Raw genomic sequence first — 16894 nt, forward strand, 5'->3', positions numbered from 1 at the left:
GCCACCCACCTCTGTGCCATCCCATCATTGCTGCTTTCACAAAAGCTCTGCTGGGAATTAATGTAGGGTCTTTGCACAAAACTGCAAAATGAACTGCTTGCTGAAGAGCAGAAAAACAGCTGGGCCAGGGTGGTTGTGTTTTGTGCCTTGGTGTGGTTTTGGTTTTAGCAAAAGGGTGGTTAAAAAATTATGCTTGTTAAGAGGAAACTCAGGGTATCTCTGTGGTGATCTTAATATTTATGCATTTCACAGAGCTGCCACAAAGAACACCTCTGAAGTCAAAACAATTTACCTGACAAGAAATTTGGTCTGGACACAAAACCAAATCCTCTGACCCATATGTCCCTTTCATGAAGGCAAGTTTCAATTTCCCAGCTGAGAAGTTTGTAAATCAAGCAGCGCAGTCAACTTTCTCCCACATATTTTGAGGGGGAGGAGAGTAATATCACACAAGTGAATCACAAACACTGGAAAAGCAGAAAATGCAGAAGTAAGGTGATGGCTCCCACCCAAGCTCTGTATCTTATCTCTGACTGTGGTGGAGAGCTGGTGATGTTTTATTCTGGGGTGTAAGAGGCTCTGTCAAGTTCAGAGAAATAATTCTGGGGACCCTCTTTTCACTAGCAGACTTTCTGAGTGCTGAGTGCTGGGGAGCTGGGAGGAGATGTGGTGTTTCTCATCCTTGCCCCAAGGCAGGTGGGATGGAGAGTCCAGGGTGGCAGGAGCAGTTCCTCCTGGCTGGGGTGGTGCCTGTGTGGTGTGGGTCAGATGGGATTGCCACAGCAATGATGGTACCAGGCTCTCCCTGGAAAAGTATGAATAGGAATCCTAGTTTTGGAGTAAAGCACACAGAAAAACATTGAGACTTTTTGGGTGTAGCGGTTCCCTGAGATATATTCCCACTTCTTCTCCTGAAGGCTGCCTGGTGCAGTGGGCATCAGTTTCCTGAGGGGGGCTAACAACCCCTCTGTATGGAGGTTTGTGCCCCTCTGACCCCAGGGTAGTGGCTGGTCCTCTGTGCAGTTGCCCTGCATGACAGTAGGTGATGGAGCACAGGGTTCATTAGTCTCCCAGGACACTGCCAGCAGCGTGGATGGTGCAACCACAATGCAGTTGTGGGCAGCTTAGAGAATTATCTCTTTCAGCTGCTCATTATTAACTTTAACGGTGCAGATGGAGCTCCCCTGACACAGTCAATCGTGAAGCAGTAGTATTGTAATAGCCAGAAGGGACTAAGGGCACGAGACATGCAAGGTCCATAGCGGGAGGTTGCTCTGCTGAAGAAAGCTCCTCTACTTCTTTTGAAACTGTTGTTTTCAGGAAAGATACTGCTCTCCTTCCAAACCCTCCCTCATTTAATCTTCTCCCCTTGTTGGTAATACAGGTCACATAAAGTCACATTTTATCACAGGACACAAACCAGCAGCTGATTACTGAGTTTCTTGATAAATTCTGTTCTTCAGCTTCTTCTCAGGTATGCAGTGACCGCTGGCAGCTTTCTGCTGTAGGGACCAGGAGAGAATGCTCCAATGGAGAGGTGCCAGAAATTCATTTTAATTCCTCTCATCTTAACCACCTCACTACCAGGTAAGACACATTCATAACCCATGAAATGAGACACCGTGGACAAAATGTGTGAACTAATTTTAAAGCCATGTAAATAGCAGTCACTGGTGATATCAGATTGGTCAGTCCAAAAAGGGGATTATTTAAAGTGTTTGAAATGGTTAAGTTTGCATTTCAAACCTGAATGAGTGGGCTTAGAGTGGGCTCCAGTATTCAGGAGTGAGCAGTGGATGGAGTGGGGAGGAGATGGGGAGGCTGCCCTCTCTCACTTCCAGTGAGAGGGATGTCCCACTTATTTCTCCCTCTACTTGTGTTCATCTTCCTCCTGTCTGTTTGGAACTGCTTTTGAGGGGGCATCTGTAGAGAACTCAATATCAGCAGCTGATTTTGCTTCCAGAAATATGTGCAAATTATAATTTTGCTAGTTTGCCTCCAATTTACATTTCACATGTCTGAGTTTCGAAGTGAATTTGGAGCTTTAAAGAAAATATGAATATAAAGTGACTAGTTGGGTAACGGAAACAAGGCTTTTTTTTTATTTATTGTAGTCTAGCTGGGGTTTTAACATGCTCTGAAAGGAGGGAGTTGCAGTGGGATGAGAAGGAATGTATTGTCATAGCTCGATTATTGGTGAAAGGAAACACGATGCAGGAATAAATGTTGAGTTTCCTGAGCAGAGTGGTGTTCCCAGTAGGGTTGCACAAGGATGTGTGGTATTCAACAAGCTTTTAAACAACCCAGTGAAGAGGAGTGAACTGTGAGGTGGCAGACTTTGCAGGTGGTGCAGAATTACTTAGGGCAGCCAAATCCAAAAAGAGACTAGGAAGATTTGACAGAAAATGTCATGATGCCAAGTGAGTAAGTAATAAGGGAGCAGAAAACATTCAATGTAAAGCATCACTTAACGGAAGATGTCTAGTGGGGGAAAAGAATAGATACCTTGGAGAGAGTAAATTGCTGAAAAAGAGAAAATTTCACCACTTAGTGTCTTCAGCAAGGGAAATACAATGAAACCTGGCTTTATATAAATCTGCATAAAGCTTGTATCTTGAATACTGGATATTTTATTAGCCCTCACATTTCAAAAAGGACATAGGTCTGAGAAATGTATTAAGTGTGACAGAGGTGATCAAAGGTATGAGGAGACCTTAATTAGACTGGGATATTTTTCTGCTTGTGAAAAAGAAGAAATAGCAAAAAATTATTAAAAAATTAATTATATGGTTGTAAATGGCAAAATGGTTATTCATAATTTCTCATAATAAAAAGAACTAGTGGCAAAGAAAGAAGATCTAAGGCAAACCAAAGAATGTGCTTTTCCTCACAGTATGTAATTAAATAGTAAAGCTCATGGTCACTGGATATGGGCGATACCAAATTATAAACAGGCTGAAAAAAAGCTAGAAAAAAATATCATGGAGGATAGATCCATAGATGCAGATGCAATCCTTGTCTCAGAAATTCCCTAGATCTCTTACTTTTGGACACTGAGAAGTTTTAATAAGAAAACCTCAATTTTTATTTGTTCTGTTTCTTTCCACTGTCTTCCTAAGAATCCAGAGCAGAGCACCAAATATTTTAGAGAATTTCTGTTACCCTTCACTAATGCTTTTAGTCAAGCATGCCTGCAATGGGTGTTTTATTGCCTCACCTGCAAGCTGTGCTGGCGCAGCAGGCATTGCCCACGCTGTGCAGTGCAGCCACTGGAGCAGACCCCAAAACAGAGAAAAAAGTGTAGTGTGGAGAATCAAGTGTTGCTCTTGAAAGAAGAGTTGCTGCTCTCAGGATATCAGGAGTCACAAGGCTGGGCAGTGTGTCTAGGCTGCTGAAATGGTTGCACAACAGAGACAGCTTGAGCATCCCTGTGGATGGACACGGCATGCCCTTTGACATCAGTAGTATCACAGAGGGCAGGGCCAACAAGCAGTGCAGGGTCCCAGCCTGCTGCCAGGATACTGGTTGTAGTGCTGCTGCAGTGCTCCCAGCCTGGGGACCCTCACCACTAGAGACAAGAGACGGTGTGGGGAGAGAGGAGGAGTAGTCCAGCAGCAGAGCCAGGAGAGGCTGCAAAGGACAGCTATCAAACTCTGAGTAAGAGAAGAGATAGGAAGACACACTTGGGGGCTGTGGAGAGGTTTGTGTGCAGGTGGGTGGAAATATGTGTTGCTGAGTATCAGTAGACCAGTATTACTTGACAGAAACATCCCGTAAGTGTTTAAAAAGTCCTGTTAACATAAGCAAACAAGCCAGCCCTTCTCTGCAGGTTTTGACAAGCTTTAACCTATTTCAGTTTTCAAAAAGCTCAGCTTTGGGGTTGTTGGTTTTTGAAATAAACTTGACATGTTCTGAAGAAAAATCTTACCAAATCCAAACCAATTTATTGCAGAGCTGTTGCTGGAGCAGCGGGCCAGTGATGAGGCAGGGAAAGAAGAAGACAAGGTAGGGTGAGCAAGAGACTAAAGAAAGAGTGAAAAGAAAAAGGAATTTAAAACAGACTGGAAGGAAAAAAAAATGCAGAAATCCAAGCAGAAATAGCAGACAAGAAAGGGAGGAAGACAGAGACTGGATGCAAAACCTGAAGGATAAAAGGCAGTGTTTATGGAAGGGTCATACGGGTATAGAGGGGGAGATTATTTTAAAATACAATAATGAGGCAAAAAAAAAGAGAAAGGAATCATTATGGCAAAATGATAAGTCCATCCTGTTCTTCTCTGTCCTGCATCCAAACAGGCCAGTTATGAAAGAGGAAAGACAGAGTCAGCAGAAGAGAGGAGGGAAAGAAAAGAAAGTAGCCGCGTCTCAATGCCCTTGCTGCCAAAACCTTCAGCATGAAAAAGTGGTCATTTAGAGTTAGTTCAAGCAGGGAAGAAAAAATATTGGTGACAAAGGGCAAGGGTGGGTCTCTGGCAAACGAGGCTCCCTCAGTGCAGGCATTATCCAGGGAACGAGATGCATTTTTGTTTCTTCAAAACCACCAGTGATGTGACAGTGAATTTGTGTGATAGAGGGAATAAATAGCTCATAAAGGAGTTGGTGTATACTCTGCATGCTGTTGGGAAGGACTGAACAACTGAAATACCTTAAATACTTATCAGCTTAAGCGAACTTTCACCACTGGTGACTGCTTTATAAATGTTTTGCGATGTGCCTTAAAAAGGTGTCCTAACTCAGCTTTGTTCTTCAAAAGTCAAGGGGTAATGCAGTATCATGAAGACAGACTAACACTTCCCTATTGCAAAGATGATATCTGCCTGGGTGTGATTTCTCATTGGTTGTGTGTGGGGAAGCAGATGTTAAACCAGCTGTAATTCCTCTAAAGTGCAATGACAATCTAGCCTGAGGCCTTAGTTTGTCTAAAAGCAACCATCTGCAAGACATTTCTTAAGTGGTATGTAAATGAAACTAGCACTAAAATTTTCTCCTTAGAAGAAGCAAGCAAGGCCCAGCAAAAGGACTTTTAGCATTGGCTTAGGGCACTGGTAACTGGGTTTAGATCCCATTTCTGTTATGAATGTCCTCTTTGACCTTACATGAGTTACTTTATCAATGTTTGTACATGGATTAGACAATGGAACACAATGTTGGTTCAGGACTCCATGTGCTCTTGCAGGACAAAAAATGAAAGCAAAAAGATAAAGAGACAAAGATAAACCCAATGAAAATGTTTTGGGAACAGGTGGAGAAGGCTCATGAAGGTCCTTTTTTGGTTGTGCTGGGGCTCTACTGAGACCTAAATGGATGCAAGTTTGAGCTATGTCCCACTCCTCAGTTCTCCTGCCACCTATAGGATCCCCATACTGGGCTTATGGACCTGTTCCCTAGCCCACAGAAGGCAGTGAAAGACCATCTCTTGCTCCAACAGATGTAGTTGGTGGAAGAAGATGTAGATCTTACCATTCTTATGGACTGACAAAAAATGATTATATTGGATAAATGAAGGAATAACTCATACCTACCTCCCTATAGTGTTCTGACTATCTGAAGAAAAGAAAAGCGATATTAGCCATATATTTTTAGAGCCAATGATCACTGATTATTCATATTTAGGGATAAATCTCAAGACTATAATGGAACTCACAGACATGATCTCATAGCAAATGATTAATTAACAGCTAACAGTGTACTGAAAGTCTCATCATTTATTCAGAGCCATGGCAAACCATGGCTCTTTCAAAAAGTGTTTGCACAGGCATAGAAATAAATTATGAATGCATAGAAATCAGTTTGCATTAAGAGGAGTAGTTTGGGTAAGTACTGCAGCTCCTGTTTCATGAACAACTAAATGCATTTTGGTGTTAACTCTAATGAAGTTTTTTCATGGCTGTGTCATCATGGTAGCTGTTTATGTCCACTTCAACCAGTCAGGAAGAATTCAAACAAAGTCTAAAAATAAAAAAAAACTCAGCACATGAACGTGTTATAGACACCATAGATGTACAGGGAGTAGTATTGTAAAGGCTGGCTACAATACAAGTATAGAAAAAACAAAAGACACATTTGAGCTTAGGACAGTGTCTCAACCCTGGAAATATACGTAATGAATAGAAATCGTGACAACTGGATGTTGAATATCAGGGAAGAGGGCCATAATACGTGACAAATAGTCTCACTAGAATGCACTCCATCAGTACACGTTCATTGGAAAACCTGTAGCTCTGTAAATGATGCCATCCACAGACATGTGACCGATCTCTAACATTCAGAAAGTGAAAAACAGAAAAGCGGGGAAATGGTGGTTTTTTGGGGTTTTTTTTAGGCATTTTGTTAGGTTGACTGTTTATAAAGCAACATATTAAGGTATGCATATGGATTTGTTTGCTGAGTTCATCTTCAAGCTGTTTCATGTTTTAAAGCATTTCAGTTCACCTTTACAAGTCTGAAGAGAGCTTTGAATAAATGCTACTGTAAAAATGAGCCATTTAAGTTGAACAGAAATATGTTTTACTGTATCTTATCTGGCTTTATCAGTGGAAGTGAAGTTTGCTTTTCATTTAATGTTTTATTGCTTACATACAGATAGACTTTGGAGAATCAGGTGTATGGCAGAGGTAACATAACCCAGGAAGGTGGAAAATTTTTGTAAAGGATTTTGTAAACATGAGAGAACTTGGAGTCATGCACACAAAGAACCAGGGAGAGCTAGGTTTGTATAATCCTGCAAAACAAAGAATGAAAAGGCTCTTATCTGTAAATACATGCTGTGGTGGGAGGAAAGAGAGGAGCTATTTATATTAAAGAACAATTCTTGGCACAAACCTGGTTAGATATACACTGCCTAGGATTAAATGTGAGCTGGGAATTAGAAAATGATGTTAGCATTGAAGCAATGAGATTACAGACCCTATGCCCTGGGTGCATTCACTGAGGCTCTGGATGCAACGTCATAACTAGCTCCATTTATGCAACTATCTAACATCTCTTTTGTGTGAAACAATACAGCACATTCTCCCCTACTCACGTCAGCCAACAACTGAATGAAAAATGAGTTTTTCAATAATTTATTATTAATCCATTAATGAATAAACTACCTAAAATGTACAAAACCTGGGTTGAATGAAAACATTAAAAATCACATAATTGTCCTGCATACTCTTAGCAAGGGAGTAATGGCCATTTCAGACTTTCTTTCTCCTAGAAAATAATTGAACAATTATGCTCAGGCCAAATTTGCAGACACAGGTTTTTAATTAGACTGCTATGGACTGTACTATCTAATTGCTGTAATTATGCAGACTACAGTCTGATTCGTTAGGGGTAGCACTGTCAGTCCTGGTGCTTCCTCTGCATGAATATTTCCCAGTTAGTGATGGAAAACTCACTGGTGAGGTAGATCGCACTGGCAGGGCTGCTTGGTCTGCAGAGAGCTTGTGAAATCTCCAACCTTGGAGATATTCAAAATTTGATTTTACAAGGCCCTGTGCAAATGGCCTAACTGTGAAGTTGGCTCTCCTTGGAGCAGAGAGTTGGGCTAGAGATTTCCTGAGGTCCCTTGCCACCAAAACCTTTCAATGCCCCCATCAAAGAGCAACTCTCTCACAGTGAGGTGCAGGTAAGTGCCAGGCTGAAAGGGAGCGGACCGAGCTTCAAGGCAGGTGAAGAGACAATAGCAGCTGTGTGGGATGAGAAAGAGCTGTGTCTAGTGGGATGTGTGCAGAGCACGGGCAGTCCCTGAGATGAACATCGGTGACATCGGTGCCTGCAATGGCAGTCGTCTCCCTTCCCATCCACTCTACCTGCAATCAGCAGGGTTGTGGGTGGCTGTGACTTAGTAAGTGACTGGCTTATGAGAGCATACCACTTTGGGCTCCTCAGTACAGGAAAGACATTGATAAACTGGAGTGAGTTCAGTGGAGGGCCACTAAGATGATAATGGCTGGAATGTTTGCCCTCTGAGGAGCAGGTGACAGAGTAGGGCTTGTTCATCTGGTAGAAGAGATGGCAGGGGGTCTCCAAGGGCAGCCTGCCAGTACCTGCAAGAAAATGGAGCCAGGGTCTTCACAGTGAAGGGCAAGAGGACAGGAGACAATAGGCATAGGTTGAAAAATGAGAGGTTCAGAGTGAACAAAAGGAAAAGCTTTTTCCCCATGAGGACAGTCAGACAGTGGAGCAGGTTGCCCAGAGAAACTCTGCTGTCTCCATCTTTGGAGGTTTTCAACCCTGACAGGATAACAGATCCAACCTCAGAACTGAACCCGCTTTATCAGAGGGGCTGGATTGGAGACCTCCTGAAGTCACTTCCAATCTGAACTACCCTATGGTCATTTGGTCAGCTACTCCTTCAAGAAGGGCATCGACAGCACCTCTGCCCTTGCTCTACTTAGCATGCTCTGGGGAATGGAGCCAAAATCCAAAGTAATTCACAAAGAACAAAGACCCAGAAAAGCAGGTTCCTAATTTTACACAACAGCGCTCTCTTAAATCCTGTTCCCTAAGACATCAAGCAAATAATCTGGGTTGTTCTTACAGTTTGAAGTTTTGTCTCTCATGGAGACTAGGGTCTGAGAAATACTTTAAGGTTTTTCCACCTTCAAAATCACACCAATTTCCCCTAGCTATGTCAGGGACTGAAGTCACAAATACTGCTTTGGAAAAAAGGTTTCTGCCTTCATCCTGCCTTCACTTTCTGCTTGGTAAAACAAGTGCTTCTGCCTTCCCACATTCAGGGGATCCACCATCTGCCTGGGCAACAGCTGCACATTCACTCTTCTGAGGGCAATAGAAGGCCTTGACTATGTTGAGGAGGAAAGGAAAACAGAATACCTTCATTAGAAATGAGCTTTCAGGTCTGAAAAATGGTAGCCAAAATTCATACTACCTTTTAAGGAGAAAAACTCATTAATTACAGCTATTCTCAGGCTAATGTAAAGCCTGAGAAGGTGGGGAAGGATATCTGTGATGCATACACGGAAATAAGGGAAGAGGCAGATGAATAGGGGAAAGAGGTTGGAAGGGTATATGCTGGGGCTGCAAAAAATCAGCAGCAATCTGAGGAATGGAAAAGGGACCAGTTGCATACTCCTTTGTTTATTTAAAGTCTAGAGAACTCATGTATTTTCCTATTCAAAAGTGGAACTTTTTTCTTTCAGCAAAATGATAAGTCAACTTTTTAGTGAATCACTGAAGAGAGAAAGTTAGGTGATTTTGGAGTGGGAGGAGGAGAGACTTAAAATCAAATGCATCTTTAAAGAAAACCATTTAGTCTAAGCTGGAGCTGAAAGACCTCTGAACTCTTTAAGATCTTTTAATCTAAAATTAAGTCAAAGGCCTTTGTTGGTGGTGTTGTATATGTATTTACAGACAGTGTTTTTTCTTCCTTCCAGGTCTTGGCTTTTGTTACTCTATTATAAATGGCCCTGCTAATGCAACGGTCCTTGCTGGTTCAGAAGCCCACTTTAATTGCACTGTGTCGGTAGGATGGGTAATTCTCATTTGGCTGTCCAATGGAAATCCTGTCCTCACTGTCATCAGTTCTCAAGGGCCTTTTGAAACACCAGGCCGCTTCACCTCTCAAAATTATACCAGTGGCAATGCGTTTACCTCAGAGCTGATCATCCACAACACACAGCTGAGTGACTCTGGGAAAATTGAATGCAGCATCCAGCAACCTGGTAACAGCAGTTTTGCATTTCTTTCTGTTCAAGGTGTGTACAGCCATCAATAGAAAGCTATTTTATTATACTGCATTTAAAGAAATCCTCTGATGGATTGCCCAAATTATCCCTGCAAAGGAGCACATTTACCATCCTTTGCCCTCCTGTCATCCTTGTCTTAATTTTACTGTCAAAGCAAACTTCAGAGTCACATTCAGAGTGCCATTAACAAAGGTTTAACTGCCCTTGTTTTTTCCTGTTACACTCTTCTTCTTTATTGGATTGCATTAAAGTGTCTGAAGGCTCATCAGCAGTCAGTCAAAAATTATCTTTTGGCTAGAAATAGTATGGATTACCCCATACACACATCTTTGTGCATGAACTTTCTACTGTCTTTAGGGCAGATGTCCCTCCTGATTTCTGACTCAGTAATCAGTCTGTATCCAGCTTATTTGAGTTTGATTTAACGGCATGTAGCAGTAAAGCCCTTGAGACACAAGGCAATACTGTTCATATGATTGTTGCTGCAAGCTTCCATTTCCAAGGAACAAAAAGTTCCTGTGTATCACACCCCTCTGTATGGGACCTCTTCCTCCTCTCTGAAGCATTGGTAGTGGCAAAGTGCAGCCAGTAAAGCTAGATCCAACCACCAGACACTATCCATTTGTCAAAGAGGTGCTCCCTGCAATGAGAACATATCATATACCTGTAAACTTTTCCTGATAAAACCTGAGCATACTTAAACTCTAGAGAGAAACACTGTCATTTCATTATGCTGTCCTTCAGCTGGAAATATATCAGGATGGCTAAAAAGTATAATTTCCTGCTTTTTATTGCAAAGGTACTGAAAGCCGAGATGTGCTTTAGATATACTGGAAAATGTGTCCATGAAGTTGCAATATCGGCATGTTTATATCATGCATATGGTATATCAGTGTTAATAATGATTGCTTTTGACTTCATATCTCAAGGCATAGCTATTTCTGGGTGGCAGTATAAGATTTAAAGCTATCAGCAGGAAAGCAATGCAGCCAAATATTCTGAAGGAACAAAACATCTTTTCCCTCCTACAGTTAATGGATCTTTATTCATCAAAAATAGCACCTTAACAGTAAAAGACAACAAAACAGTTGAAATTGTTTGTGAAGCCTTAGGATGGGCTCCAGCTCCAGACATTACCTGGATGACAAATGACTCTTTCATTGATAAGTCGAGGTATGTTACCCAGGAAAGTCAAGGATCTAATGGCCTCCGCAATGCCCTGAGCATCCTAACTTTGACTCCGATGGACACTGAGATTTTGACTTGTTTAGCTGACATAGATGCACTCCCTAACCCTCAGAATGCAACTGTAACTGTTATTTTTGTCAACTCTGCTATAGGTAAGTGGATGTTTGTTGTACGTTGCCTATACTGTTTTCTTAGAACTGTGGTTTTTGTTTTGTTTTATTTTTTAAAAGTCTTTTATCTGCAAATGAAATACTATGAGATGTGCAAAGGTGATAAAATTAAGACCCAGTAGTCATAACCTGATACATAGGATTAAATTCACATCTGTGAGAGGACTGGCACAAGTCTAATGAACCACAAACTCCAACATAGTACTGAGCCAGACGAACGAGGCAGTACATTCACCACTGACTCCTGCTCCGGATTCACTGCCAAGAAAACTGAACTTTGCTCTTTCACCAAGTAAACATGTAATTAATTTAGATCTTAAATATCTTTGATTAGGCCATGCCTGCCATATTAACATAATTTGTTAGACCTCATTTACTCAAAGCCAAACCCTCAGGTGTAATTGTTCTCCATAATATTCAGTACCCAGTTTACCACTCACTTGGAAAAAAACCTGAATTTTACTCCCAGTTTCTGCACACAACCCAGAATAGATTCTGCACTAGCACTTCAGGTGCAAATAGAAACTTCTCAACATGAGCAGTGACCAAATGTGATGGAGATGTTGTAATAAGGTGGTAACGTCCCCAGGGCTGAACTGAGGCTGGCACCTAATTGCAGATGGTAGCATTTATATGTAGGAACTCCTATACTGTATACCTATCACCAATCTGCCATAAGAAAGTCTTTGTATCAGGTGTATTCACCCATTACAGAACAAAATTCAGGTCATCAAGAGAAGCTGCAAATTCATGGGCCTTATCCCAAAGTCCAGTTTTTGATCAAAGAGTCATTGGGCCTGCTGTCCTCTTCCTGGCATGGTCTCTTCCACATCTTAGAGGAAGCTAAAAATTGTCCTGCAGCAACGTATGTGGAATTCTTTGGACGGTGCACTTGGTTGCTTTTTATTGTCTTTTATTTAAGGAAATTCGAGGTCATTTTAATCCAAGACTGGATATTGGGCAAGTCTCTCAAGAACAGCCAGCAAGACCTTTGATAACTCTAAATATTTTCACTAAGGTTGTCAGCATTTTTTGTAATTCTTCTAATTTTTGGCCTTACTGACATCCTATGAAAATAAAACTCCATACTTTGACACATTCACAGTACTACGAGGTTCATCAGGAAAAGGGTGATTTTATCTGGTCTGTGCTGCCAGCATGGAACAAAGCAAGTGGGACAATCAGCTACAGATCTGCCTCACAATCTAACAGAATCCTGTGAAAAATGTTTTTCTTTTCCAAACGATAACACGGTAAGAGCAAGGAAGAGGAAGTATCTCGTTGTGGGTTAGCAGTGTTTAATGCAGACGAGAGAGGCAATACCAGCTCATCCTTAGGAAGCATTTCTCTGTTGGGACTAGCCAAGTGTCTCAACTGTCATGCAGAGGAATCTCAAGGCAAAGTAAAACTGAAGCAGTCGTTGCATGGCAGGGAGCTAAGGTTACTGGGCACAGGTACACTGCCTCCTGTGGTGACATAGTCCACCCTACAGTGACATTCCTTTTATTAGCCTTATCCTGTGGTATGGGAAATGTATAGATTATATGTAGTTTTTTGCAATGGGTCTATGCATCCCTAGCTGTCTTCTGTACAGAGTAGGGCCTCAAATCTGCCTTTTTTATTTTTTTTTTAAATGATGTGGTGAGCATTGTGAACTTCTATAACCGTGCCGACAGCTTGTCTTAATGAACTGATTCTTTTGTAATGGGTGAACACAGCACATTCAAAGACATTCTTATAGTGGATTGATGAGGGGTTTGGTACAGAAGGTTTTGACATATAAACAGTTGAGGTTGAGTAACTGTGCCTTTTATTGTGAGTCATTCTTAGCAAACCTTTGTCAGTATATCTGCTACTACTTCTTACTTGCTTTGTAATGCAGTTGAAAAAGGTCATTTCACCATTCTTAATATGACTTCTTTGTAGTCAGATTCCTCCTAATTACTGACTAAGCAAAATAGAACTATCCTGAGGAAATGAATAAATTCCCCTGCCTACTCATTTGTGAAGTGCTGAGGTATCCACCCTCATTTTCCATAGCTACTCTTTGTAAATCATAAGGAGAGAAAACCAGATGTCATGAAGCACAATTAGTGTATAATTATTGATTGTATAGGACCATCATTCATTTATCTCTGGAAAAATCATTGTGCATCATCAGACACTGAAAATTCATCAGGATATGAGAATATGAAGTCTTTAAACTATTAGAATGAAATGAAGACATGGCATTTACGTCACAGGAAGATATATAACATATATATATCACACCTGAAATCTCAGAGCTTGTCTGAATTCTCATATGCAGACCCAGCCTTAGCTAGCAGTTGTCAGGAAAGAATACGACCAGCTTCAAACATTGAAGGAGTCCTTCCTCAAACTACTGAAATATCAGTTTCAGCCTTCACTTAAATCTTGAGGAATCAAATTCCTCCATGTTCCTCTCAAGCAATAACTGTCCATTCACAAGAACTGCAAACAAAAGTCTGAGCTCTCTTCAGCCAGCCTTCTCCTGCTCAACGGATGTCCCACCTTCCTGCACCTCTAGAACAGTCTTAATCTCAGACCTTTCCATACAAGGTGATGCATTTTTATGCCAGTCACTCCTCCTCCAGAATTACTTCGTTCACAGTGATGTTTGGCTAAGACCCAGATTTGGGAACTCCTGTGCAATTGTCCTGGCAGATGCATTCAGAGAGCTGTTACTGGGAAATGGGGTCCATGGCAGAGTCCCTTACCTGGGCCCAAGATCTTTTTGGCATCAGTGTTGACTTCATGTGCCCTTTGACCTGCAGAAGATGAAGATATGGGATCTGCCATGAGCCTGATCTTCCTTTGCGTGTTGACCTGGCAGCTCTTGTATTCATACCTGCTGGTCCTGGCTCCAGTTTCTTTCTGGATCCTCCAAAACTGGGGAGAAACTACAATGGTGAAGTGCTAGGAGCATTTGTGCTGTATCGTGTCCTTTTTACTTCAGCTCCATAGATCCTCTTTTGACATGTTACCAGAACCTGACAGGGAGCGAAATACCTTGCTGTGGTAGCCAGCATGGAGGTATGGGACAGTGCAGGTGTGTTTATCTTCTTAAGGTTAAGCTTTCCCCTACAGCTAAATAGCTGTCTTTCATATTTTAGGCATCTTGAAGTCCCTGTGGCATGCTTATGGAACAAAATATGACAAAATACAGATTTTTTTTCAGTACTTCTAGGTAAAAGTATTATCACCAATTGTAATCACAACTTATTACAGCCTCCAGAATTAACTGCTAGTTTGCAGGTTACCAAGTGCTTGTTTTCTCTAATAGTCAGAGGAAATTCAAAATATACTGATTGAGCACTAGGATTAGAGAAGACTGGAACAAATTGCTTAGTCATAATGATCTGAGCTTTGGAGAATGCAGACTTCTAACAGAGGTTTAAGCTTCATAGGAGCCTTTGATCCTGTATCTTTGCAGTCTAAAAACTCCAGACCCCAAACTTGTGTCCAAGCAAACTTGTAGATAGAAAGGATTTGCTTTATTCCCTGCCATAGGTAAACCAGCAGACACTCTGGTTGACACATCAGGGGAACAGCCCTGACACTGTACAGCTACCAGTCACCTACACTGCTGCAGCACCTTTTCCAGAGGCTGTCAGCTAAATGTGGCCATGCAGTGGTTAACTGGGACTGCTAATGAGGAAATGACAATCACAGTCAGTGCGATGGAATGGGTTTTGTCAACTCTGGATGTGTCTCACACCTGTCATTTGTATTGGAAGCTTGTTTCTAAACAACTGTCAAAACTGTTTTGGGGCTGCTTTTCAAAGGGTGGCCAAATTACAGGTGCTTCTGAAATATTTGGTCAAAACCAAAGGGCAGTATGATGTGACAACCAGAACCAACATCTTTGTGTATCCATCTACTTGAGAAATCTGAGGTATTTTTAAAATTCAGTGGATGTGGAAGCTCTGTAGGAAAACTGTTTGTTTGGTCATAGCAACCAATTTCAGCAAGACACTGAATTATCTTGAAATAACCTCATTTAAACCCTGTAGATTATAATAAAGCCAAAGGAACAAGATAATGTTGCAAGAACGCTGGTAGAGAAAATGGGTTAGTAGCTGTGTATTCCCAAACGGTGCTACTCTTTACAGGTTTTGCTCTTTGCTGCTCTTTAAGTGGATAACAGATGCCCTACCAAGTATGTCCCAAAATCAAAGACCTGCTGAAATCAGTGAGAGAAATCCCAAGATGAGATTCATTAGAAAATCATATCTACAGACACAGACAGAGGTCTCCAACTGTACTAGTCACCTAAGACTGTCGCTGTGGTCTGTGGGGAGAAATGGACACCTCTTCAGAGCTGTTCAACTTATCTAAAGGGACACATACACATTTGGCCAAATGAATTGTAACCCAAAATACCCATTTTCTCTCCACTGACAAGAGCAGCTAGGCAAGATGCTTAATATCTGCAGTATAGACATCTAAATTGAATCTTAACACCTCTCCCCAACCCCAAATGTCTCCAAAGGATGCTGGGAGGCCTAGCATATGTAACAAAATAGGCTGTAAGATTGCAATCCTGTATTTTTTGAAAAAAAGTAGCAGTGGGAAATGTTACAATTTCAACAAAGAATTCGCATTTGGAAACATTTTAAATTCTTGGCCACCATCCATAAATACAGAGTCTGTAATTTGGAAAACAGTCTCCATGTTAAATAATCAACAAGTAGTTAATAGCTTCTCACAGAAAAGGTAAAATTCTGAAAAGGATGTTTCAAGGCTCTGATAGTACAATATTTCTCCATTTAATTTAACAGAAAATGATTACAGTGAAGACAGCAGAAGCACGTGGGTTATTGTAGTTGCGGTTGTGCTTTCATTTGTTGGTATTATTCTTCTGATCATTATTATTGTGGTTGCTGTACGCTGCTGCTGCCTAAAGAAGAAAAGTAAGTGGGCCTTCACGGTTGGTCTATACATTAAAAAGTATCTTAAATTAGATATAAATCTCCTACTGACATCAGTTCTGGTGTAGTGCAAAGACCTGTAAACTTAAGTGTGAACAGACCGATCCTGCTCTCAACCATGACCTGGTTAAGGAGCTCCTTACTTTCCCTTGTTGTTTCTCTTTTAAATTGGTTCCAAGTAATCAGTCGCCCATTAGTTTTGCCATTCACATTAACTCCAAAAGGTATAACGTTTTTTGGGGAGCCTGTTAACTTTCAATGACCTTTAGTTCCTGTGCTAAGGGTCTTTGTTGAAGCTTACCTTCAGTGCTATGTGCACAGAAATTTCCAGTTTCTGTGCAAGCTGTTCTACAGGGATGCTGCAGGTTTGTAACCAGGGAGGAGAGATGCCCCTGTGCTAGCTGGAACATGGGGCAGGCTGTAAGAGGAGTTCTCTAGTAAATCACATTTTATTTCCCTGCATTTTAAACACATGCTTTTTTTTTTTTTTTTTTTTTCTTTTTTTCCTTCCTTTTTTTTCCAGGATCTACGTATCAAAATGAAATAAGGTAAGCTGGATGAGGTAGGAGAATTTTTCCTTTTAGCTGAACTCTTTCAGCCTGCTGCAGGATGCTGAGAGGGATGTGCCAGTTTCCAAGCCCTGCCTCCCAGTATGTGTGCCCCAGTAGGGGAAAGGGGAAGCAATATGCAGAGAAGGGAGCCGACCTTAGGGGCAAAAGGCACCGGCCACAGCTTGCAGCAGGTTGAGAACTCTGTCCTCACCATAAACTAGGTGAAAAGAATAAAAATCCTGCACCTCTCTGTGATTCACCAAGCGCGAAAAACACACTCCTACCGAAGCTGCCGGGCAAAGCAAAACACTTAAAAATTGGCTATGCGCCGGGCT

The 16894-nt window shown here is 41.5% G+C and overlaps 1 protein-coding gene across 1 annotated transcript; it reads left to right on the forward strand.

The window, feature by feature from the left end:
• Positions 1–1529: 1529 nt before the first annotated feature.
• IGSF5 (immunoglobulin superfamily, member 5) lies at positions 1530–16560 on the forward strand. The gene is made up of 5 exons (XM_010087521.1): positions 1530–1587; positions 9387–9707; positions 10730–11038; positions 15859–15990; positions 16532–16560. The coding sequence occupies exons 1-5, from the start codon at positions 1530–1532 to the stop codon at positions 16558–16560; spliced, it is 849 nt and encodes a 282-aa protein (XP_010085823.1).
• Positions 16561–16894: the final 334 nt, after the last annotated feature.

The sequence above is a fragment of the Pterocles gutturalis genome, unplaced genomic scaffold (assembly GCF_000699245.1).
Source record: "Pterocles gutturalis isolate BGI_N339 unplaced genomic scaffold, ASM69924v1 scaffold14321, whole genome shotgun sequence".
NCBI lineage: Eukaryota > Metazoa > Chordata > Aves > Pterocliformes > Pteroclidae > Pterocles > Pterocles gutturalis.